Source organism: Spermophilus citellus (assembly GCF_964194105.1).
Source record: "Spermophilus citellus genome assembly, chromosome: 8".
In the NCBI taxonomy this organism is placed as follows: domain Eukaryota; kingdom Metazoa; phylum Chordata; class Mammalia; order Rodentia; family Sciuridae; genus Spermophilus; species Spermophilus citellus.
In genome coordinates, this window is record NC_138189.1 from 100,423,103 (window position 1) to 100,447,597 (window position 24,495).

Genomic DNA, 24,495 nt, shown 5'->3' on the forward strand with positions numbered 1-24,495 from the left:
CATCTCTTTGTGTTTACAATGTGGATAAGAGCTAGATATTAAAATAATGATTCAATGTCTTCGTGTTAGTTTTGAAAGTATACTCTATTGACTTATATTTAGGAATGTTTGATTTGACATGGATATGCCCAATTCTCTGCACATTCCTACCACAGAGACTTTTACATATAAAAGTTGGGTTTGATATGAGAATGTTTTTTAAAAAGCATAATTTTTTGCTTTTACTTTTTATAATTATGGAGAAATGTATTTTATAGGAAAGAACTTGCTTTTTGCTTGTAGTTTAATTTAGTAAGGCAATCTACTTCAAAGGTCATGTAATGCCATCTTCAGAGATTTTGTAAAGTTCTATAGAGTGGCCCTATACCTTAGTAGTAGGAACATGCCCCACACTTACCCATAGTTTTCTTATTAATTTGAGCAGTGATGTTTATTATAGAATTAACATTGTACTCTTTTAAGATTACAGTAACACCAGATCTAGCTCAGTGGTAGAGTGCTTGCCTAGTACATAGGAGGCCTTGGGTTAAATTCCCAATACTGGAAAACAAAACAAAACAAAACAAAAAAACCCGTTAAAATAGAAGATTATAGTATCACTAAAATGAGTGACTTTAATAACATCTTGGACAATACCAGATGATCTCAGAGAATAAGCAATGTGAAAAATCTGTCAAATGTGACAAAAGACAAACTGAAAAGATTAAGGGTAGAAAATAGGTTAATATTTATTTAGTACTAATGGTAATTTCTTAACACACAGTTAAGTATGTCAACAATATAATGCTTCTGTTTCTAAAGCTAACATGAAACCATAATGTTTAATGAACTTTCATTATAAAATCTTGGACATTATCCTTTTCTATATTTGCCAAGCCTTACAGTGCCAAGGTAGATTCCTATACTTGAATCAGATGAAAATATTGGGGAGTACTCAAACAATTACTATAGGGCTTATCAAAGGAACTGCCTAGACGATTCATTACATAGTTGGATGTTGCCTGGCCAGGTAATAGCTCTCAAAGACCCAAATTAGAAGTCTTCTATAATACAAGTTTCTGTTTTGCTCCATATAGATTCCTCTTACAAAATGTGGAATTTATTTACCTCTAAAAATTTTATTTTACAAAAATTGTTTCGTGTGTCAGATGGATATATATGTTGTATATATAAAAGAATTTCCAACATGGAAAAGATGAGTTTCTACAGATTTTTAACACATGTTAAAAGGCTGAGTTACAAATAAGCAATACAAGATCTTCTTAAATTTGTTAAAATAGAAGAGAAATACTGAATACACAATATGATTTAGAAAACACTTGTCAGAAAGGCCAAAAGGACTTATATTTACTTGATTATTCAGTAATGTATTTAATCTTTAACATTATAATTAAAAGCTTCTCATAAACTAATGCTCTCCTCTATTTTTTTTTTTTTTTTTTTTTTTGTAGTTGGACACATGCCTTTATTTTATTTATTTTGTGTGGTGCTTAGGATCGAACCCAGCACCTCGCACGAACCCCAGCCTCCCCCTCTAGTTTTATTTTTTGTTGTAATTTTTATAAATTTTTGTTTGAACTCTTGAATTAACTAATTATAAATGAATCTAAGTTTGAATTATTTTAAAACCATAAAGATAAAAGACTAAAAGGAAAAGAATATTAATATTCAATATTATGCTGAAAAATGTAGGATGTATATTTTCCCAAGAAACAATAGACAAGCTTTCCTAAATCACTTGTTCAATTCTTATAGTGATCACATATATTATATTAGGAAAAGGCATGATTTTGATTAATTTGATTTTTGAGAAAGTAATTGCTCTGACAATGTACCAGACACTGCTTATGGAATTGAACTTCTCAGGATAAATAGCACTCAGTCCTTTCCCAAGAGATTTCATAACATGATATAGGATGTAAATGTGAAAGTAACTAAATATTGAGTCATCAGATAAGTAATACTACTATATTATCACAGCGCAAGATGTGGAGGGGTTTGTCTTGATCTTTTTTTGTGGCAGAAAGAAGAGATGGCATGTCTGGAAAGGTCTCATAAAAGAAGAAATACTTGATGAGTTTGAAGTTTCTTGGTGAAAAGGAGGAAAGATTTTATTAAGACAAAGAATAAGGAAGAGGATTACAGGGGGTTTTTTTTGTGCAGAATGGTTGATAATAGCTAGTAGTCAGATCTGCTTTGTGGGTTAGGAAAGATAGAAACAGTGAACTAGATAATTATAATAGCCCAATGATTGTTGGTTTCACGAAAGAATGGTTTACTTTTCTTCAAAATGTTTTTTTGTTTTTTGTTTTTTTTATTTCTGGCTTGGAAGTAGCAATATTTAGCTCTCATTTTATTAATGTCTCCGTGCATTGTTTTTTCCTCTTTTAAGCTTTAAATTTTCAAGATGGTTATTATTTTTGATTTGTGTAGTTATTACACACTTTGCCAAATTCTGGGGAAAATCTTAAGTTATATGAAACTGATTAGTTAAAAAATTAATTATAGAATTGCATTTTCACCTTAATGTTTGAATTGTTTTTCCAGAAATTAAAACTTTCTATATACAGTAGTGACATAAATTGTTCTCTGAAAAAAATAATTGTTGCTATAAATATATGCTAATAGAACATAGAAAATATTTTCTATTTAACGTTTTTCCTAAAATACATTTACTATTTCTATTCCTAAGAGTTAAAATACTTTGCCTCTATAAATAAATAGAAAAATAATCTAATCATGGTAGCCTATTTTTAACCTTACTTTTACCTGAAGACGTTTTTTAAGGTACAATAAATTTAGTTAAAATTCTGGCCTACATGAATAGTCATCATTTGGGGCACTATTAAATTATTATCAGCAATTTACTATTAAGTTGAAGAGTGCCAATGCACTTTTAAGATAACGTGTTGAATCCACAACTCAGGAATGGTCCTCTAGGTTATCCAGGATTACTAAAATCAAGATTCAGATTTTAGAGCATCAGCTGAATTGATAAAGGTAGAGGAATTGATTAGAATTTCAGTGATATTGAAAAACAGGTTTTTGTAGTTTGTGGAACAGGCACATGTTACTCTATTGAAGAGAAAGGCAGCTTAAGGCCAGTGAAAAAGTGAGCAGCCCAGGTCTTGCTAATGACATTTTGTACAACATTAAGTATATTTTTGTACTGTTTTATAAAAGCAAGGCACATTCACACTTGGAAGAATGCTGTGAGTCAGGGGCTAGAGATGTGGCTCAGTGGCAGAGCACTTGCCTAGCACATGTAGGGCACTGGGTTCAATCCTTAGCATCACATAACAAAATAAAGGCAATCTGTCTACCTACAACTACAAAAATAAATAGGAAAAAAAAAAAGAATGCTGTCAAAATAGAAGAGATAGAGATACCATGTAAATCTGGGAAATAAAATTGAGTGAACGTTTTACCAATTTTCTGTTAAACTATGTATTTTTCTAAACCCTTTGAGGAAAAAGGAGATACGGTCTTTACAGTGATTTTCCTAGCATTTAATGCAGTAGCACATGCAACTAGATTGACTGTATAACTACATCAGAATATTTTTGAAATTCGAAAGTATTATTACCTTAAGTACACGTATGAAGACAGGAATGTTTGACTCTACTTTGTGTACAACCAAAGACATGAAACATTGTGTTCTATATGTGTATTATGAATTGAAATGCATTCTGCTGTCATGTATAACAAATAAGAATAAATAAATAAATTTAAAATTATTTTTTTAAAAAAGAAAGTAGCACTAACTGCAACAGATTCTGGGTATCAACCAGATGCCAACTTGGACTCTTCCAGGAAAACTAGGATATGTGGTCACACTATACATAAACATTCAAAAATTCTTTGAAGAGGAGGGAGGAGGGAAAGACAGGTATACAAAAGTTCAAAGTCCATTTGTGAAATGTGGGATATAAAAGTAGATCTCCTTTCCCACCAAACAATACCGAAGAGGGGTGGGGGTAGAACATGTAATTTCACTATAAGGATATGTATTTAGAAAAGCAGTACACTGCATATTTCTAATTCAATGAACTTTTCTCTCCCATGGATGGTGAGTCAGGAGATTTTTTTCCTGATATGGTAAATGTTCCATCATTACTAGACATTTATGAGAATTACTAAGTGAATTTTCTTGCTCACTTAATAGTGGGGGGAAAAAGAAAATGGGTCCCTAAAGACTACTTTTAGCTTTCTCTTCTTTGGACCTTCTTTTCTCATTCAGTTATAAAGGCTGATGCTTCCTTTTTGACCTTTAGTAAATAGGCCAAACTGTATGGCTAGAAAATTTTGTTAATAGAAGATAATTTTAGTTCATTTGCAATAAAATAACTGGCTTCTTTTGAGTGGTATGAGTCAACAAGTCACCAAAGGGTTTGGTTTGGGCAGTTCTTACTTGACAAGAGATATATGACTCTGCTTATTTCTCTCTACTTAAATTTTCAGTATAAACTGGCAGGCAGCCTGATAGAAAATAAAATAAAAAGTATTTACAGAATTGAAAGTACTGTTTCTGATTTGTGAGCAGAGGAAACATTTGCTTTAAATCTATCACCCCATCATCTTTTGTCTCTTCCTTTCTCCAGCTAAGAGGGAAAGGCCAAAAAACTGGTCAGAAAGGAAAAAATGATATTCATATGTAGAGCTTTTTGAAATTTCATCTCTGCATGTATTTTATGAATTTTCTTAGAAGATAAACGTATGGCTTATTTATAAACAGCTGCACAAAAATATAGTGTCATGAAATTTTTACATTGAATTCATTGGGGATTGTCATTTGAAAGTATGTCATAAATAAGCTGTTTAAAAGGAAAATATTAATATGAAAAGATTAGAAAGAGAACACTTTTCTCATTTTATATTTTCAAAAAATTAGAAAGTATAAGATTTCATTAAAATGCAGAAAAAAAATAGATGTGATTTTGTACAGTAGTGTAATTTTCATAAATACCTTGATTTGTTTGAAGTATAGTAGCATTTACCTTTATATAGGTCACGTGTAGTTGAGAGAATATTATTTTGTGTTTAAGACTCTATACTTAATATTTTCATCATATACATATATCTGTAGAATCCTTTGTATTTTTCTGACAACTAATCTGTTTCTCTGTATCTATCATTACATTCTTTCAGTTTTATTTACAAACCGAAAGACATATACATTTTGATATTTTAAAGTTGTTTAGGGGAGTTTTAAATGTCTTATTATTGTTAATCTTTTGTTTGTTTTTGCATTACCTGGACTTTGACCCAGGAACACTCTGCCCCTGAGCTACATCCTAAGCCCTTTCTGTTTTTAGACAGGATCTAGCTGTGTTGCCTAACTTGTGATCCTCCTCCCTCAACTTCCCATAAAGCTGGCATTGTAAGCATGAGCCACCATGCCCAGCTTTAAATTTTTTTTTCTTTTTTCTTTTCTTTTTTTTTTTTTTTGGTACTGGGAATTGAACTTAGGGGTACTCAACCACTGAGCCACATCCCCAGCCCTATTTTGTATTTTATTTAGAGACAGGGCCTCACTGAGTTGCTCACCTCGCTTTTTGCTGAGACTGACTTTGAACTCATGATCCTCCTGTCTCGGCTTCCAAGCTGCTGATATTACAGTCATGCACCACCATGCCAGGCTTTAATGTTTTTTTGAAATACCTTGTAATGTGATTTAGAGCGGATTTGAGAGGTTCTACCATAAGTATACTGTATCTCATTTGAAAGCCTATTCTGTGCAACAAAATTTAAGTCAGTTTTATAAATTATATTTATATAAATGAAGCAGTGTGGCCAAACATGGTGGTGCACTCCTATAATCCCAGCAGCTCTGAAGGCAGAGGCAGGAGGATCAGGAGTTTAAAGCCAGCATCAGCACAAAGCTAGGTGCTAAGCAACTCAATGAAACTCTGTCTCTATATAAAAAACAAAAACAAAAACAAAAAAATGCTGAGAACATGGCCCAGTGGTTAAGTGCCCCTAGATTCAATCCCTGGCACCAAAAAATATAAGTAAATAAATGAATAGGTGTATGATCTGTATTAACACATAAAATCAATGTATGTATCTGTGGGGAGTGTAGGAACGGCGGAAAAAGCTCCTTAAACTCAACAAGCCAAAACAACCATTTACCTGTCCGAAATTTTATAGCAGCCAGTCACAGAAGAGAAGCGGGGGAGGGGGGGGTTGAGAGAAAGCCCATGAACAGGATGTTGATATTTATAGGCTCAAGGCAGGATGAGGAGGAGCAAGACCAGTGGGTTGTTACTTCTTCATTGGCCGAGAGTTCACGCCACTTCAGGGATTGGAGGTTTGCCATTCAAAGTTCGCACCATTCACAGGGATTGGAGGTGGTGGTTCCTGCGCCATTCAGTGCAGTCATGGACCTGAGCTCCTGGAAAAGAAGCACTCAGGCGCCATCTTTACCAACAGGGTCATAGCTTACATAAATTCTCCCATCAGTGTTTGGGAGACCACAAAGAAAGTGGTCTACTTTTTTCATGATAGATTAGGTCTCTTCAGTAGATCAATAATTAACATATAAATCCATGTAGTAATTAAATTTATCAGTCTCAAAAAAGATGATATTTAATTTACTGGAGCATAGTTGTTGAGAATTTATTAAAGCATCAATTTCTGGGTTAAAAATGAGGTATGAGTTAGAAATTAATAACTATATACTAATACATAAATATACACTGGAATGCTTATGATAGCTGATACAATATACATTTGTTTTCTGGAAATTTGGGACCATAAATATACCATCACTAATTGAAAGGAGATAAAATGAAGTTAAACCCAGATGTTTTCACTTTGATTTGTAACTCTTAAAGCTGATAGAAATTATACCTGTTTTGTTATGAAAGGAAAAGGTGAGACAGTAGATACATAAAAAGAATTTTGTGGCAGGATGATAAAGAGTCACACTGGGTCAGGAATATGATTCACCCTTATCATTGTATTGAGTAGAATATCATGTTTTCTTTGCTTTTTGATCTGATGCTCTTCTTTGTAAAATATGTGATACTGCTTATGGAAAAATTAGTATAAAATTCATGTGATCATTAGAAGCAAAGTTTTGTTGAGAAAAATAAGGGAAATCTATTTGTGTTGATGGATTGTCAAGAATTTAGTTTTATTTCTTGAAATATTAAAAATCATAAACGCATAAGGCAAGGCAAACATTATTTCTAGAGGTTACATTTACCAAATAATTGTTTTAAATAATAGATGTTACTTTAATGAAGGAGAGAATCGAGATTATTAAGGGAAAACTTGTATTGTGATTTTAGTTTCAAAAGGGGGAAAAAAAGAAGTTGAGCTTGTTGAAATGTATCTTAATTTTATTTATTTTTCAATGGAAGTACTGTGCTTCCTTGCCCTGGAGTATACCGCTATCTTGATTAGATTGGCACATAGTAAATTGGTAAAAATAGTAACTTATTGAGGGGGCTGGGGTTGTGCCTCAGGGGTAGATGCTTGCCTACCATGCGTGAGGCACTAGGTTCAATCCCTGGTATCACATAAAAATAAAAACAAAATAAATGTATTATGTCCATCTACAACTAAAAAAAATTTAAATAGTAACTTATTAAAACAAGGGTAAAAATGAGAAAGTACTTATAAACTAGTTGAACCCTATGAATTAGAATAAGAGTAGAATCAGCAACGGTTATTTTTAATTGCCTACTGTGTGCCTACTTTCTGATTAACAAGATGTTAATTCCTACTCCTAAATATGCCAATTGCAGTCATAAGTGGGAATACATTAAAACTAGAACAGGTGCCTAAACCTGTATATATAAACAAATAATAATTTAAGGCATAATAATTCTATTTGTTACCACTTATAAATGTTGTTCCTTGCTGAAGGATCTGTTACACTTTCTGAACATTCAATAAATGTGAAATGGATTTAATATTACTGTAGAGAAATTGTATTTAGAATTTACTAAGAAAACATCATACATCATGTGTGTATTTTGTGGCTCAAGATATAAACTGATAGCTCTGAAGGCAGAGAATAAGTTGTTGAATAGTGTTTTTGTATATTTGTTTAATAATTAGTAGTAAGTGATTAAAGTAGTGACAACAAAAATTTTTTATTAAATTTTTTTTCATAGATTAAATCTTATTCAGAATATAAATTACACTGTAATTTGTTTGAATTTAATATCTTTGAGGTAATTTGTAAAGTCATGATTATCTAACTTTCTTATCATTTTAGAGTATCTGACTGTGTTTTCTCAAATGATTGCATTCCATGATCCAGAGTTGAGTAATCATCTCAATGAAATTGGCTTCATTCCTGATGTAAGTACTTGGCATATTAATAGATTACAAGGTAAAAAATAGAGCAGACATGGTCAGCACAAAGCAGTGTGTTTTTAAAATTTTTGTTATTAGGAGAAGTCCCTACATGAACAAGTTACTATTACTACTACTAATTATGATACTGTGTTTGTGTGATTAACACCATATTCTCACTTCGAGTCAAAGGAAAGGCCCTTGTTTTCTTTATGAACTCAATGTTATCAAGTTGTTTTCTGTTGAGTATATTAAACTGTTCTGTGAAAGGTTTTCATTTGGATTTTATGGTAGTCTGGCCTGATTTTGAAGAAATAGGTAATTTATATTTAACTGAAATTAAATATAAATTCTCTATTTCCAGCAGCAAAGGTAATTTGTTATAGCAACAGTAAATGTATATTTATTTTCCTCTATTCATTAATTTAAAATGTAATTGTGTCAAGCAAAATGTATATAATGTATTGTTTGACATATAACATAATATGTAACATATTGCCAACAATAGCATGTAATAGTTGAATAGGAGCAAAAGTGTTTTAGATGAAGGAAATTACTACAGAAAATAAACCAAATTCACAGGAACAAATGAAGAATATCTGAAATTATACACACAGATATTAACAGCACTAAATGTATAAGCATGTAACTGCTATCCTTTATTTTTTTCAACTTCTTAAAAAGACAGAAATATACTCAAAGTAATAATTACAACAAGATATTGCTGGATTTAAAGATTTATAATTATAATATGTATTATAATACCACAAAATGAGTAAACAGAAGTAGAGCTATATGATTAACATTTCTGATCTCAGCACAATTATGAATCTGAATCTATAGAAAACAAGGGCATATTATAAGCATTGGAGCAACCAGCATGTAAATTAGGAAATTGGGAAAACATTAAAGAACATAGACAAAAAAACAATGACAGAAAAACAGAGGGACAAAATATATGAGATATGTAGGAAACCAAAATAAAAAGTCAGATGTAAATAGAACCATATTAATCATAACATTTAATGAGATTGAATTATTCTAAATAGCTTCTTCTGTGTTTTACTTGATATTACCTTGGAAGCTTTGCCATATTTGATCTTACTTTATTAGTTTTTCTGTAATATATATGAAACTAAAAGTAAGAGTTGACAGGCAGTGTTACACAGGGGGCATGGCTTAGTCTGTTACTTGTTCATGGTTTGTGACATGGAGTGAAACCTCTTTTGGAAGGCTGTGGCATAAACATATGTCAAAACATCACATTTTACCCCATAAATATATACAAATATTATTTATCAATTAAAAATAAAGTATTAAGTAAAAGTGAAAAAAAATAATCACTAAGGTTACATATTTAAAGAAGGCATTGAAATTGATAGAGATATAACAAGATCTTTTTACATGTTACATTTTATACTTTTAATTTTTTTTACATTGAAAATATGCCTCATTCAATAGTTAATTGAAAACCTGGCGCCTGTCCTCAAGCAATTATAATTTTTCAAATGCTTTATTGAAAAATTATTAATAAGTAGTATGGTATTATCTCATTTTCATAGACTATATTATATGGTAATAATGAGTAGAACATTATTTTAACCCACAAAGTATAAGAACATATGTATTTTATACTGAGACCCAAAACACACCAAAAATGTGTTTATGTGTATTTGTAACAATTTTAATAAACATTGTCTCACACTTCCTATATATAATGCATCTACTATATTTCTTAAATGTGCGTATCCAGTATGTTGATTATGTGAACCTTAATTTGAAAAATGCTTATGTAAAGGATTTTTAAAAGGCAGTAACTGATTTTGAAATTTAAAAAGTAAAAGGCTATTGGAGTGCAATGTCACACATTTTTTAACCTAAAAAAAAAATGCTTTTTAAGCTAGAGATCTCATTCCATCTTAACCACCTTTGTTTCCTGATTGTCTTACTTCTGAGAATGGTATATTGAAAAGTTTTGTTAGAAAATGTTTATAGTGGGCTGGGGATATAGCTCAGTTGGTAAAGTGCTTGCCTTGCATGCCCAAGGCCCTGGGTTCAATCCCTGGCACCACACAAAAAAAGAAAAAGAAAATGTTTATAGAAACACTCAAAGCATTTTGAAGTATTAACAATAGCAGTGATAATATAAATATTACTGAGTGCTTTAAGTTGTAAAATAATTAGTGTTAGAAGTAAAACTTTAATCATTTGCCATCAATCCTCTGCTCTCAGCCTCGTGTATCTTTCATTGGAAAAATAGAAACTAAAATATCAGTCCATTTTTTCCTTGTTCATTGCTCTTTGTTATTTATTTAGATACAGGGTATTTTAACTCTCTGTGATATAATCATTAGGCTTAAAGTAACCCTCAATAATTACAGTGTCATTTGCTTCTAGACTTGTGGAGAAGCATCTTTCATTTGAGTAGACAGCTTATTGAGTGAGGGATCCAATAAGAATACATACAATATCCAAAATAAAAAGAGAAAACAATGGCAGTCCTTTATTATTAAATGAAAAGCTGTGAAAAAATAATTAACCAATGGAAATATCATTATAATAATATTATTAATGCATATTAATATGTGTTTGCTTTATACATATTTTCTTTATTTAAATTTATATAAAATTTTGCCTCATGTTATAAATGTGAGGTATAAAACAATACAATACTAGATTGGTCTTATGGCTAGGGCTGAAGAAACGTTGAAGAAAGGGATTGCCAAGATGGCAATGCTATTTTGAGGAAAAAAGAATACTATTAACTAAAATATAGGCTAAAAGAAGAGGTCATTATTTTTTAGAAAAATTTCTTGCCCAGGGCAGTGGCACATGCCTGTAACCTCAGAGGATCAGGAGGCTGAGGCAGGAGAATCACAAGTTCAAAGTCAGCCTAAGCAACAGCAAGGCGCTAAGAAACTTAATGAGATGCTGTCTCTAAATAAATACAAAATAAGGCGAGGGATGCAGCTCAGTGGTTGAGTGCCCCAGAATTCAATCCCCAGTACCCTTGACCCTCACCAAAGTTCTCTTAAAAGTACCTAAAATGTATTCAACTCAAAAGAAAACTACATTAGTTCAATGCTATAGATGACAGAATATTTATGTAGACAAATGAGAATGGAATAATATAGACTATGATAAAATTCTTAGACATACTCATGAATATGAGTAGCACTAAGAAAGAAAACATAGAGGAAAAATAATTTATCTTTGCTATAGTTAATCATATAATTGAATTCTGAATGATTATGATGTAAGGAGCAGAGATTAGCAAAAAACATTGTTAAAACATGATACTGTAAACACGTTAAATGTTTACTGCATAACAAGTACTATTCCATCCTCTTTGAAAGTAATCATTCATCAAATCCTACAAATTTGTAAATAATGATTGTTAAATCTTTATATATTACACCAGTTTTGGAAGGACTACTAATAAGGTGAAAGTAAAATTCTACATAAAAATAACTGATAAAAATATTTTATGAAAGATAACAGAAATCAGTTTTTAAAATATTCTATTTTTTGCATTATTTTACAAACGTAAATATGTTTGTTTTAAAGTATCCCTTAAGTTCTGGGATTTGTTTGTACCCTACTTGCAAGCTTATAAATTATAACTGTTTTCTGGACGGTGGCAGAAAACATAAGACTCCTGAATTAGAGATGAAAGGCTTTATCACTCATAGTACAACAATCAAAGTTAAATATTAGCATATGTTTGTTGTTTTCCCTCCTTCCCAAATCTCATGGAAACAACAATGAGTGCCCAGATGTTACCTATATATACAGTGGATTGTGTTAAAGGAATGAAACCATGAGTTCAGGAATTTCAAATGTTTTTAAATAGATGGTAAATATGCCTTACCTTTTTCTGAGAGAGTAAGGGAAAGACTCCTTTAAAAAAAAACTATATATATATATATATATATATATATATATATATATACATATATATATATATATATATATATATATATATAAAATTCTCTTTAGATGTACATGACAGTAGAACATATTTTGGCATATTATACATACATGGAATATGATTTATTCTAATTAGGATCCTATTCTTGTGGTTATACATGATGTGGAGTTACCCTGGTCTTGTATTCAAATACAAGGATAGGAAAGTTATATCCCATTAATTCTACTGTTTTTCCTATTCCCCTCCCGGCAGCTCCCTTCCTTTTATTCTCCTTTTTTGTTCCAAGTCTGTAAGTAAACTTGTCCTGTCTCCAAGGAGAGATCTTATCTTTGTTTTCCAAAGGTGGGTTTTTTGGTTGTTTTTTTTTTTGTAAACATACTCAAAAAGATAGTTCAGGACAGGACAAAGATCAGTGTTCACAAAATCAAACATCTTTGTTCACAAGAAATCCAGAAATTCAAGAAAGCACATTAAAATTTGGATTTAATAAGTCAGGCTTGGTGACATACACCTGTAATCCCAGCTACCCTGGAGCCTGAGGCACGTTCTAGGACAGCCTCAACAATTCAGCAAGACAGTTAGCAGCTTAGACCCTGCTTTAAAATTTAAAAATTTTAAAAAAATTAAAAAGGACAAGGAATGTAGCTCAGTGTTAAAGTTCTCCTCAGTTCAATCTCCAGTACTGCAAAGAAAAGAAAAAAAAAGAGGAAATAAAAATACTTAAAAAGAATAGAAAGAGAATATATAACTTTTAAACCAAGGCAGGTTGTGGTAGTAAGACAAAGTCATTCAAACCTGTAAAATCAGAGAGAACATAGAAAGAATGTAAGCTAATTAAATTGCCTATTAAAGGAGTATTTAGATGGTGTTTTTAAAATCCATCTATATGCTATTTATCTGAGGTAAAAGTAAACATGTAAAGATATTGGTCAAAAATGGTAAAAGACATGTTAGGCAAACATTAACCAAAAAGAAATATGTGCAATAATATTAATTCAAATAAGTTTTTTAAAAGAGAACACAAAATAGACTCACTTATAAATGAAATTTGGTATATGATAGAGGTGCCTTTATAAGTCAATTAGGAAAGAAAACATTAATAAATAAAATGGTTCTGATACAATTGGGTAACTATATTTGGTAAGGGGTGTGAACCAAAGGCTAACCTCTTACCACAAATAAATAAGTTATAGGTCTACAATATAGAACACCTAAATAAGAAGCATCAGATTTATCATATCTGTTTAGGAAATAATTTTTATTTACTTTCTAGAAAATATATGAATTTAAAAAGAGAATTGAGTGATACAAAGGGGTCTCACATTACATTGGTAATATATTATTCTGGTTTAAAACATTTTTGAAACAAAATTAGCAGAATGTTAATGTGTATTAAATCTGAAATGAGGGTACTTTAGTGTTTTTAAAATGTGCTGCTATGCAGATAGTGAATTATTTGGTAATTCAATACTTTTCATATAATGTACTTATTTTGTTAATGACCCACTCCTAAAATGGAGACTTTTCATGTAATTTCTTAGAAAAACTCTTTAATAGTAGTATAATGAAAGTAATATCAATTTACATTTGTAGTGTGATTAGTGATTGAGACATTTGTAGATCATGAGGAATTGGAGATGGAAATGTATAGCACATAGCAAAATGCTGACCATCCCTGATGTCCAGCTTCTGGTTTCTAATAGTAAACCTCTAATTATGGGACAATAAAATGCCTCTATGCATATTGCTAAAAAGTTGCCCTACAGATATTCCCAAATCCCCTCTATGTAATGATTCTGTTACGACTGAGAATCCCTAGAATAAACAAAGAGAAATCAGGGGAAAGAGAATATATCTTAATCTATAGGAAATTCCTCTGTCTACAGTGATTTTCACTTCACAGAAAGTAGCAATTGAAACTTATTTAGTAAAGAAAGCTAAAATGGTAACTAAAAGATTTTTTTTTTTTTGAGGAGGCTGTTTCCCCACTTTTGTAGATAATATAAAAATGTTAAGAGGCCATTTTAAAATTTAATTTTGTAGACATTTGATATTTTTACTGTGGAGATTGTTGAAATGAGTGGTGATGGAAGGGGTGTGATAAAATACAGAATGTTTTTAACATTTATCAGTCAGATCTTTTTAGTTGCAGTCATTAGTTTTTATATGCAGCATCTTTTTGTTTCTTCTCTTACATTATTTTCTTTAGTATTTTACCTTTAAAATAAATGTTGAGGAATCTCTGTGCCTCTAACAATATAGGTGAGGATTCATCAAGAGGAAGCGCTTTCATTCCATTATGGTCAGATATGGTGCATGGTATTATCTCCACACCCTTATAATTACTAAGAGTTGCCTTATGGCATAATATATGGTCTATCTTTGAGTAGAGCGCACTATAGGGATACGGCTGCATCAATGATTATAGCGGCACAATTCACAATAGCTAGACTGTGGAACCAACCTAGATGCCCTTCAATTGATGAATGGATAAAAAAAATGTGGCATCTATACACAATGGAGTATTATGCAGCACTAAGAAATGACAAAATCATAGAATTTGCGGGGAAATGGATGGCATTAGAGCAGATTATGCTAAGCGAAGCTAGCCAAGCCCTAAAAAACAAATGCCAAATGTCTGCTTTGATATAAAGAGAAAAACTAAGAACAGAACAGGAAGAAAGAGCATGAGGAAAAGACTACGGTAAACAAAGACGAATGGGGGGAGAGAAACGGAGAGAGAAGGGAAAGCATATGGAAATGGTAGGAGACCTTCAAGGATACATAAAATTATAAGAGGTTATGAGGGGCAAGGGGGAGGGAAAAAAAAAAAAGGGAGAGAATTGAACAACAGCAGGGGAGGTAGAGAGGGAAGATGGGAGGGGAGGGGAGGGGAGGGGGGATAGTAGGGGATAGGAAAGGTAGCAGAATACAACAGTCACTAATATGGCATTATGTAAAAATGCGAATATGTAACAGATGTGATTCTGCAATCTGCATTTGGGGTGAAAATGGGAGTTCAAAGCACAATTTGAGTCTAATGTATGAAAGATGATATATCATGAACTATGTAATGCGATAAATAATCAATAAAAAAAAAAAAGAGGAAGCGCTTAATAATAAGTTCCTAGACGGAGTTTTCTACTCAAGAACTAATCCTATCAAAGTAAGCCCTCATTAATTTTCCATCATTGAAATTCAGGCTTTCATTGCAGGAAAGATTATGATTTCTGGCTCCTTTCCATTTGCTGTGGGTCACAGAACTCTGAACACTAAGCACTGCTGAAGCTTAAATAGCTAGGAATATTTTATACTGATGTGATGCTCAGATTATATGTCATGGTAGTTATGTGATTTACATATAAATAGAGTAATGTGTATTTGGCAAAATTGGGGCCATAGTGATTTTTATCATTTTTGTCTTGATGTGTTTTTGCTTCTGGAAATATACCAGGCACTTAAAATGAGAACAGTAAAGTATGCTTCCTCATTCTTAAAAGAACTATTCCTGAAATATAGAAATAGCATTCAGCTTGCAAATTATGAAAATTTGTCAGGTGGCCATTAAGAGAATGATAAGGACTGTATATCAGTACTACAAATACCTTTTAAACTTGTATTCTCAGTTAAAGCTAACAAATTCAGCGATTTGCTGGCAAAATTTGGCAGAGCTGCATTCTGAAAAGATGCTTTTACTACTACTAATTTCTTCTTTCCTTAAAAGCTTATTTCTATTATTTTCAAAATTTTTATTCAGCTAGATTTATACTTAAAGGTAAAAGGACTACTTGGAAATATTTGTTCGTTGGTTCATTCATTTGTTTCTGGCTTTTGTGTTGTTGCTTCAAAAATGATTAGATTTTATCTAAAAAGAATACTCTTGACAATAAATTTTTCATATTTAATCCAGATAGGGTCCAGGAAAATCCACCTTATTTGAAATATACCATGATAAGAATTCCACCAATCTATTGTAGTCCATATTCTGAGACCTGGGGTATGTGTTTTCTTGTGTGCTAGCTGCTGTGGTGTTCCTGACATTAGTTCTAACATCTAATGCCCTGAATACAAATAACATATGAAAGTCTCTTTTTAATAATAAGTCTTAATTACTGTTCAGAAAGGACCCATTGAGGCCCTGGGTTCGCTCCTCAGCACCATAAATAAATAAATAAAATTGTGTCCAACTACAACTAAAAAATAATTATTAAAAAAATAAAATTAGGTATATATGACAGCAGAATTCTGCATTTTGATTCATTGTGCATAATAGTGTTTTGTGGGATTTTTAGTACTAGGGATTGAACTCATGGGCACTTGACCACTGAGCCACATGCCCTATTTTGTATTTTATTTAGAGACGGAGTCTCACTGAGTTACTTAGCACCTCGCTTTTTGCTGAAGCTGGCTTTAGACTTAATCCTCCTGTTTTAGCCATCACAGGCATGTGTCACTCTGCCCGAGGACCCAGATTTTGGAAACCAAAGGACCTATTAATGACCCAGGAAAGATAAAATAGTATTTTGGGTAACTTCTTCCTAAAAGGTCACACATACAAGGTAAATGTCAGTTTAATAAATCATCAACTCTACCCCTCGTCCATTTCTAATCAAATGTATCCTTATAGATGACAGAAAATTGAAAGGACGCGTGGTGTATTGTAGTCGTTTTCAAACTTTTTGGTCTTAGTCTCCTTTCATATTCTTTTTTTTTTTTTTAAATCAAAATTGCAGCATTTATTTAAATATCAATGTATTATGAAATATTTATACTTCCCCTGAAAATGAAAAATGGGACTACATAATTTTTAGCCTGTATTTTATTTTTATTTGGGGACCCCAAAGAGTTTTTGTTTATGTGGATTATACCTACTAGTATTTACTGAGATATTTTTAAAATATTAGCATATTATTTCACTGAAAAATAATAACTTATTGAAATTAACCAAAATAACATTTTTTTCTAAAAAAAAAAAAAGCTGTTTCTCCCCCAAAATTAGAAGTAGTACTGTTTTGTATTTTTACATTTGTTTTAGTTAATGTAAAAGATCTAGATTCTTGTATCTGCTTCTGCATTCAATCAATTGCAATACATTATTTTGGTCAAAGTATATGAAAACTTATAGTTGTTGGCAAAGGAACTTCTCAGACACTTCTTAAGTCTTAATTGCAATGTACATTCTTTATCAAGTAAACTTTCATGCTCTGTTACATTAAAATTCATTAGTCTCTCTTGCACTTGGAATGGCTCTTTACCCATACACGATGTTGTAATGTTATAGATTGGTCATATAGAATGTATTGGTTCACTGAGTTTGCACAACTTCCAATTATGAAAACTTTCATTTTACAACATCAAAAAATCACATTCATTAATGTCATCACTGATCTCATCCAAAAAGTCATTAAGTATTGGGAAGCTGCCAAGCTTACTATGACAGATATAAGTTTTCTTGTATTCTAATCTTCATCTGTCAGCTCAAATTTTTTCTTGAAGTAACAGGCTCACTTTATTCATTTTTTGAAAAATATTGGTCAAATAGCTAAGTCTAAAAAAATTGTTTATCTGTCATTCTTTCAAGTAAAAATAGCATTTCTTGAAAAAAAGTATTTATGTTGCCTTATAGCTCAAATGATACTGTGTTTCATCAAGTCAATCATTGTGTTTCGGAATATAGCACAAGTGCTTTACACTTATTCCTGTGTAATTTTACCAAAAAATTTAAAATATATTTAATAAAATTATTCATTTTTACTCCTTCACAAATATAATGACTATAATTAGACTTTGGGTCCATAGCCTTGATTTGTGCTTAGATGCCAACAGTTGGATCCATCAATGGCTTTGCAAAATTAGCACAAATGTCAGCACAGTAAAAGCAAAAAATAACTTAGTATTCTTATGAAAATAGTTTGAAATGATAGACCCATGATTTAAGAAAGCTGATATAGAGGTAAACTCTCAGATCCTGGGCCATATGGGCCAGTGGCCTAAATCCTGGTTTTTCAATGTACTAATTATGAAACCTTAGTTTCTCTTACCCACAATTCTCTTACTATAAATGTAGATTATAATAAATTTTCCCTCATAGAATTACTGTAATGATTAAATTATATAAAACATGTAAATTGTTCCAAACAATTCTTGGCACATAGCAAGTGTAAACTGGTTAACTATTATTTGTATTATTTTTTATTATTATTTTTTCACAGTACTGTACTGGTGATTGACCCCAGGAACCATTCTACCACTGATTTTGTGACAGGGTCTTACCACATTGCCTAAACCCAGCTCAAACTTGTGATTCCCCTGCCTCAGTCTCCTGAGGATTACTGGAATTGCAGGCGTGTACCACCATGACTACCTTGTTTACTGCTATTAGATTCTGATCGTGTTGTATTATTGCTTTGGTTTATTCATGGTTTTTACACTTAGAAGAGGATTATATTTCAAGCTATAATAGATATATTACTTTGCTGCATCAGTTAATGAACAGTCTACCAGGGGAGTGTGGTACTGTAATAGTAAAGACTCGTTTGTTTGAATTGGCGAGATTTCCTGCCACTTTGAATTTTAACCTTTTTATTGATTTAACTTAAAGATCATTTTAAGTCTCCAAGAAAAAAAGTGCTACATGGCATCTCTTAAAGTCTTTCTTTTATTTAAAATAAATTAAAGTTAATTTTGTTTGAAAATTTTGAAGTTTTTCAGTATTCAGTGAAGTAATGGAAAGTTGCTCTGGAAGTACAGCTGTCCTTTCCAAAATGATAGTGTAAATTTAAAAAACATTAACTTACCCAAGTTTTTAGTTTTTCATTCAAAATTGTAAGCCAGCTAAGAATGAATAGTAAAAAGTATGCTTATGTAGTTACTTATTTTTCTACTTTTTTTCTTATCTAGGGAGATCATGACAAAAGATATAACTAATATAACCTTGTGTATGGGGGAGACATTAACCATTTACTTATTAATTATTTTATATGTTTCAGTCATTTTTTAATAATTTATAGAAGTAGAATGAAGACATATTAAAAAAAACAACTATTAAATATTTGGGTAAATTTAAGAATAGCAACCCAAAATTTTATTCCATGTTTCTCATTTTGGAAATATAAAAATATGACTGTGCAGTGTGCTTTGAACTTACTGTTTAACTGTCATGCATATACCTGGAGGATATCCATGATGTTGATACCAATTCCAGATTTCAAATACCTCTCTAAGGGGTTCTATCTTTTTTCTGGTTCTTCTTGCATGTGTATGGTCAATACACAGTCATCAAAACAAAACACTAAAAGATATCATAACTTCACTGGAGAACAGCTGTCTTTTTCTTTTTATTAAAGTTTTATAGTTGTACATAGCAGTTGTGTTCATCCTAACAAACTCATATATTCATGGAAATCAATTTCAGTTCATGATCCCCACCTCCTTTTTAGCTATCTTTTTTGTTCTACAGTTGTAAAATATTTTTTAGATTTATTAGAAAAAGTTAAAATCATAAGTGGAATGTCTTTTTAAAAACTTCCTATACCACATGTTCTAATTACTTTGTAATGTAAACATATCTACCTATGGCATTTGCCCACTAAAATTGTATCAAACAAATATTGGTGCACAACTATCATTTAAAAAAATAGAAGATTACTCTGATTAAAAATAGAAGATTACTTATTCTTTTAGCAAATATCATGGTCCAGGTTCTTGTTGCAAAATATTGTTATGAATTCCTAGCCATTGATGATTGAATGAATGAAAATTTTATATTTACTCATTGTTTTTTCTGATTCCCATGGTAAGGGAATTCACCAAAGATCATTTTAGCATTGAAAGTTTGAAATTTCACTTATGTGACCAATTTTATCATTTCTCTGGAGTCTATAGTATTGCTGCATGTCTCATTGCATTCATCTTCTCACTAGTCCACTAATTGTGAATCATTTTTCTTTGTCAATTTTCTTCTCTTTAAAAATAAGGGTGGAAAATGAAAAATCCTGAATTCTCTTTTGTGTTCAGTGAAAGCTTTTTTAATATAAAAAGCCTATAATTTACATCTTATTGAAAAGAATGCAATACTTTGGATAGCACAAAAATAAAAATGAAAGATGGTAGTAATGATTTATTTCAGTATTGTTCCATCAGGTATGGTCTGAATATGCTTTATTCTCACTAAAACTCATGTTAGGGCTTAGTTCTTAAATATGGCAGTTTCAGGAGGTGGTATTTAATAGTAAGTGTTTAGGTCATGGAGTACTACCCTCATTAATGAATTGTTTTTCTTGAGACATTATTAATTCTCTTGATACTAGATTGGATCTCATGAGAGTGAGTCCTGTCCCTCATGATTGGATTATCTCTTGCAGGAGCGGGTTGTTATAAGGCAAGCTGGATTATCCCTTTGGTCTGTCTCTTTTCCTCACTTGGTGCTGGCTACTCTTATAAATGCTACTGCCATATGATGTCATCCACAGTGTTATGATACAGCAAAATACCCTGGCCAGATATACCTTTCTTGAACTTTCTTGCCTCTAGAACTGGGTGTTAAACAAACCACTTTATAACTTAGTCTGTGGTATTTTGTTATAGCAATACAAGATGGACTAAGACAATTCCAAAGGAACTCAGCAATTCCATTATTATTATGTTTTTGTAATGCATAAATAGAACAATTTATTCATAATAATAAAATAATTCCTACTTGTATAAAATCGCAAAATATTTCACAGTATAGGAAAAATAAAATCACTAAGATTTCAATAACATACTTACAGATTTATAGAAGGATCCGTTAGACCTATATGATAATTGTTCCCTCTAAAGTAACAAAATATTAATCAGCCCAAGTAATTAGAACTACTCAAATCTCAAAAACTAAAATTGGATCTAGTTTTTCCTGAGAATTGAGATATTACAGTTAGAGTAGATTTTATGTAAAGGTAATCAACTGACCTCCTCATTCTGTATTCCTTCACACACTAAGACTTAACCTTTAGCTGGAAGCTGGATCATTCAAAGGTGAATAATAATCAGGAATGAGCCAGCATGGTGAACTGAAGGAGCACAAAGATATTTGAAAATATTATATTAATAATATTGATAATAGCTTTTTTTTTTTGGTGCTAGGAATTGAACCCAGGTCCTTGTGCATGTGAGGCAAGCACTCTACCAACTGAGCTATATCCCTAGCCCTAATAATAGCTTTTGAAAAGAGTAAAAACCAGAATAAAGTATAAACCCAGTCAACGACATAATGAATAGATGTGAGAAAATCTACATAGTAAAATGAAAAAGTACTAAAATACATAATAATAATCTCAGAAAAGATTTCACAGCAACACTCAGTGCAGAATTGTGTATAAAATTTTGAGAGAAAGAAAGTTGACTCAAGAATTGCATAGGAGCTAAATATAGCGTAGCAAGCATAAAAGTAGCAGACAGCATTCTTAAGAAGGTAAGAATTAAGGGAATACAACCCCAAGAGCTTTTATTAGAGAATATGAACACAAAAATGTATGTAAAATTTCAGCCAAGAAGATGAATAAAATTAAAAATTCAAGGAACTTGTTGAAAGACTAGGGTGAACCATTAAGCCCATTTAAATGTAACATTGATCTAAACTCGATGACACAAACCTGTAATCCTAGCCACAAGTTAAAGGGCAATCTGTGCAATTTAGCAAGACCTTGTCTCAAAATAATAAATAAAAAGAATCCAGACTATAGCTCAGTAGTAAAATGTCTCTGGGGCTTCAATAAAATAAGCCTGAGATTGAACAATTATGTTACGTTTACAGTATAGAATGTAAATGTCATAAAAATTATATCAAAATATTATATGTAAATTGAATTATTAGAAACTAGAGAAGAGGCCCAACATATAACTGTATTAATTTTATATTTTACAACAGTTTTATATATATATTGATACTTATTCTTGAAAAATATAATTCAGAAGTTTTTCATTCCTTTTTTTATGATCCTTAATTTGATCTTTCAGAAATTATCATCTTTTATGACAGATAAATTAAGTGTTTTTCTGTTTTATTTCTATTTTTTAAGTATGGGTATATCTAATATTATGAACCTTATAAAATAGCGAGTGTAATATGATCCAGGGTTTCTAGAATTTTTTTTATTCATTTATAATTTTAGCTATATGTGCATAGGAATATATCAATGCTTTTTATATTATTTTGACTGTTAGATTTTGAGGACTTTGAAAATGGTATGTTTTTTGTAAATATAGTATATTTCGTTTATTACAGAAACTTCTATGGTATCACTTCCTTGGAATAATCTGAGGCTAAAAATTACAAAACACACTTATTGAATATTTGGGGAGTGATTTACCCAAATTTTATATTATTAATAGACAACATAGAAAAATACTTATAAGCCAACTTGCTTTAGTCTTCACAACCACCTTTATATAGTGCAAAGAATAGCAGACTGGCAATTAGAAGTCCTGGATTCTGTTTCCTACTTTATAATATATACCTGTGACCTTGGTCAAAGTGACCTGCTTCAAGCCTTAGATGACTTGCCGATAAATAGGGAAAAATAAATAACACCAATCTTGACAAACCACAGAACTTTTGCATGACTCAGATAAGTTGAAGTAGATGAAAATGTTTTATAAAATAATGGTGATAATGCAATTTGAGAAAACAGGTGAATTGAGAAGACAATCTAAGAGGTTTCAAGTCTTGAACCAGACAAATGACCAGGTTAAAAAAATTGCATTTTAACACTGGAGGATCTGCCATCAATAACCCACTAAAGAATACCACATGACTTAATTTTCTGATTTTGAGAAAGTGGGGGAGCACATATCCTAGAAATTCTCTGATTCAATAATCTTATCTTCAAACCTTTGCAGATTCAAGAACCTTAAGTCAACAGGGCAATTAATATGCCAGCAGCTGTGTTCCATTATCCTTTATTTTTATTTGTCCTTTCATACGTATGATTCAAATGTTTGTATTTCTTTTTATCTGACATAGCACTAGCATAATAGTTTTCATACAAGCCTGTAGTAAAATTGGTTGTCTTATTTTAGCAATAAGTCATCTTTTGCTTCAATATTACTAGTTCCTAAAAATATCTGAACATAATTGTTTTTCTTTTTTTAAATATTATTTTTAGTTATACATGGGCACAATATCTTTATTTTGTTTATTTTTATGTGGTGCTGAGGATCGAACCCAGGGTCTCACACGTGCGAGGTGAGCACTCTACCACTGAGCCACAACCCCAGCCCCCATAATTGTTTTTCTATTTAAAAAATTCCAAAGAGTTATTCTGTGAATCTACGGTTTTCTTATAGATTTATAATTCTCACCATCTGACTATTATACCTTTATTGGTGATTATGAAAATGAAGGTAGGTCCCCCTGAGCCCCACCAAGATTCTTAAAAAAATAAGGAACAGGGAGTAATGTTAATTAGGGAGAGCCGCTTAGTACTGCTTTTGCCTATACTAGGCATTTTTTTTTTGCTTACATGAAACCCATTCTTCTTCCGTTGAATGTATCCTGATATAGCATAAAACACCATCTTTCTTCATTGTTAAAAAGAGAATGCTTTTTGAAAATGAGTGGTTCAGTGGAACAATACAAACATTTTATGGAACATTTTCTTATTTTTTTTTCAGAATTTCCTTTTTTGTTAACCCATGTTATACATATAGCCAAGAAGACAACAGTAAGTCAGATATATAGCAAATAAAGAGTCCTATAAATTTGGAAAGTAGAAGGTCTATTTTATGTAAACATACTTAAAATATTGTGAACTCAGTAATTGAGAGGGGATTAAAGCTTGTTAATTCTAAGAACTAGTAAGACTGTAAATATTAACTTGTCCTCCTTAGGCTATGCCTTACAAATCCACCTCAACCTGTATAATAGTGCTTGGCAGTCTCTTTTCCTTCCATTTCTTTTAATTTCAACACACCTTACAAATCCACCTCAACCTGTATAATAGTGCTTGGCAGTCTCTTTTCCTTCCATTATATTTTAAGAAATATTTCCTATTTAATTTTTTATTTTTATAGACTTTCACATCATTGACTATAATTTTCTCCTTTTCAAAATCAAGATAATGAACCCCCACTTTTGCTTTTCTTATTGATAAATATGAAGTTTACATTGCCAGACCATGTGGAAAGACCTCATGAAATGCTAAACATAGCTGTTCTTGCTCGCTATTGCTAGGGGGCAGTATTTACTTAGCTGACTATACAGATAAGCACTAGCC

General features: G+C 31.4%; 1 protein-coding gene across 3 annotated transcripts in view; it reads left to right on the forward strand.

Annotated features, from left to right (window-relative positions):
- The window catches only part of TBCK (TBC1 domain containing kinase), a 231,332-nt gene that overhangs the window by 87,214 nt on the left and 119,623 nt on the right, over positions 1 to 24,495 (forward strand). For all 3 annotated transcript variants that reach the window (XM_081303185.1, XM_081303183.1, XM_081303184.1), the window contains exon 20: positions 8,231 to 8,316. In XM_081303185.1, coding sequence (XP_081159311.1) covers positions 8,231 to 8,316 — 86 coding nt within the window. The remainder of the gene's footprint in view (positions 1 to 8,230; positions 8,317 to 24,495) is intronic.